Genomic DNA, 1929 nt, shown 5'->3' on the forward strand with positions numbered 1-1929 from the left:
TTCTTTCTCTCAATCCGAAGTAAGTCGGCTGAGTCGCTGCACAGTGCACACCCTGCTCTTTCGGTTTCTATAAATTTCATTTAATTAATTAATTAATGAGAATTAAAACGAGATACTAATTTCCGTCTCGCCCAAAACTACACCCTCTATGGGCGACAGTCTGGGTGAATTTAAGATGCGCAGCTCATTTGCCTCCTTCGCCGCGTTGGTAACGCGTATCCACGTCGCCATAGCAATGGGCCCCACATAAAAGGTCTCTATATATATAGGTCGAAAGGAGGCCCGGTTTCTTCACTCAATATTTCTTATTGCTCTGCTCGCAAACTTTCTAGCGAAAAACTCTTTTTAAGTAATTTCTTTGTTCGATCCGATCGTCTTGAAAGCCAGATGGCGGAAGAGAACAAGGAGACCATGAGGAGCGAGGGCGAGCAGGTGGAGGTGAGCGATCGCGGGCTGTTTGATTTCATGGGGAAGAAGAAGGAGGAGGAGGAGAAGGCCCAGGAGGAGGTTCTCGTCACCGGGGTCGAGGGTTTGAAGGTCGAAGAGGCGAAGAAAGAAGAGGAGAAGAAGGAGAGAATCGTCGATAAGCTCCATCGATCTAACAGCTCCAGCTCCAGCTCCGTAAGTAGTTGCCCTGCGTTCGTTTATCTTTCATTCATTACTTCTAACCTCTGTACTAGTATGTAGATCCTCTTAATTATATATTCCAGAAAAAAAAAAGGGTAGGCTCTAACTCTTTTGATCGTGTTGTCGGCATCGTGCAGTCGAGCGATGAAGAGGAGGTGGGACCAGACGGCGAGAAGAGAAAGAAGAAGAAGGGTCTGAAAGAGAAGCTCGAAGAAAAGCTAGGAGGAAAGAAGAAAGAAACCGAGGAGGAGAAGATCGTGACCGAACAAGACGTCGATGTCGCCCCCGGCGCCGCCGGGCCGCCAGCAGAAAACGTGCGTCGGGAGCAGACACGAGCGTCGTCGGTCGAGAAAATCGAGACGGGGCCTGAACAGGAGAGAAGGCGTTTTCCTCGACAAATCAATGGAAGAAGCTGCCAGGTCATCACAAAGAGAGCCGAGCAGCCGGGGAAGGAATGGTCGGCTGTGGACACTGAAGTGGGGGAAGGGCAAGATGGGAAGGAGAAGAAGGGCTTTTTGGGGAAGATCATGGGGAAGCTGCCGGGGTATCATAAGGAGGAGGGCGAGAAGACCGCTACGCCCCCCGGCCAGTGAAGTAAAGTGGAGGGAGAACGAAGTGACGTTTTATCTGTGAGTGGGGTTTTTCATTGCTGCTGTCGGTGTCTGATGATAGGTGGTTAATTAGTCTTGTCTTGTTTTGCTGGTTTGTAGTTGGATTATGGGGATTGGGTAATGCCCTTGTGCATCTTTTTTTTTTGTGTGGATTTTCTTTAATTATTATGTCTCTAGAGGGTGAGGTGAATGGTATTGATCCATATGTTGTGCATGCCTATGAATTATATGATATGGTTATTTGGTGTTATTATCAGGTTGTGGTTTAGTTTAACTTTCCTTTTGAGCGATGGTTAACTATTTTGCTTTTTCTTTTGCGCTTTATTTAAAGAACAAATGAGTAGGTTTAATGGTGAGCCTTTTTCCTTTTGGGCCGGTGCAGGCTCGGGCACCGGTCCGGACGGGCATAAGTTGGGCCAGGCCTAGCGCTCGGTTTGGGCTGGGATGGGTGGGACCTACTTCTCTAACTCCGACCCTAGGGTTGGACCTACTTCGGCTCATAGCTAACTTGGGTCCGGGCTTGACCAAGCCTAATGTGGTTTGGGTTGCGAATTGGATAAAAGCTAGCATTTTTTTTCTCTCTTGATTTTTTTTATCTTTACTTGTATTAATAGTTATTAAACTATATCTTTGTTTGAACATAAATGTTAGCTATTTGTTGTGATAGAAGCAGTAATTGCTAATATATATT

At 46.6% G+C, this 1929-nt stretch overlaps 1 protein-coding gene across 1 annotated transcript; it reads left to right on the top strand.

Moving 5' to 3' along the window:
• Positions 1–278: 278 nt before the first annotated feature.
• LOC109827479 (dehydrin COR410-like) lies at positions 279–1494 on the top strand. The gene is made up of 2 exons (XM_020394483.1): positions 279–621; positions 765–1494. Exons 1-2 carry the CDS (start codon positions 388–390, stop codon positions 1218–1220), a joined length of 690 nt encoding a protein of 229 aa, XP_020250072.1. The 5' UTR covers positions 279–387; the 3' UTR covers positions 1221–1494.
• The last annotated feature ends 435 nt before the right edge of the window (positions 1495–1929 follow it).

The sequence above is a fragment of the Asparagus officinalis genome, unplaced genomic scaffold (genome assembly GCF_001876935.1).
Source record: "Asparagus officinalis unplaced genomic scaffold, Aspof.V1 AsparagusV1_Un242, whole genome shotgun sequence".
Lineage (NCBI taxonomy): Eukaryota > Viridiplantae > Streptophyta > Magnoliopsida > Asparagales > Asparagaceae > Asparagus > Asparagus officinalis.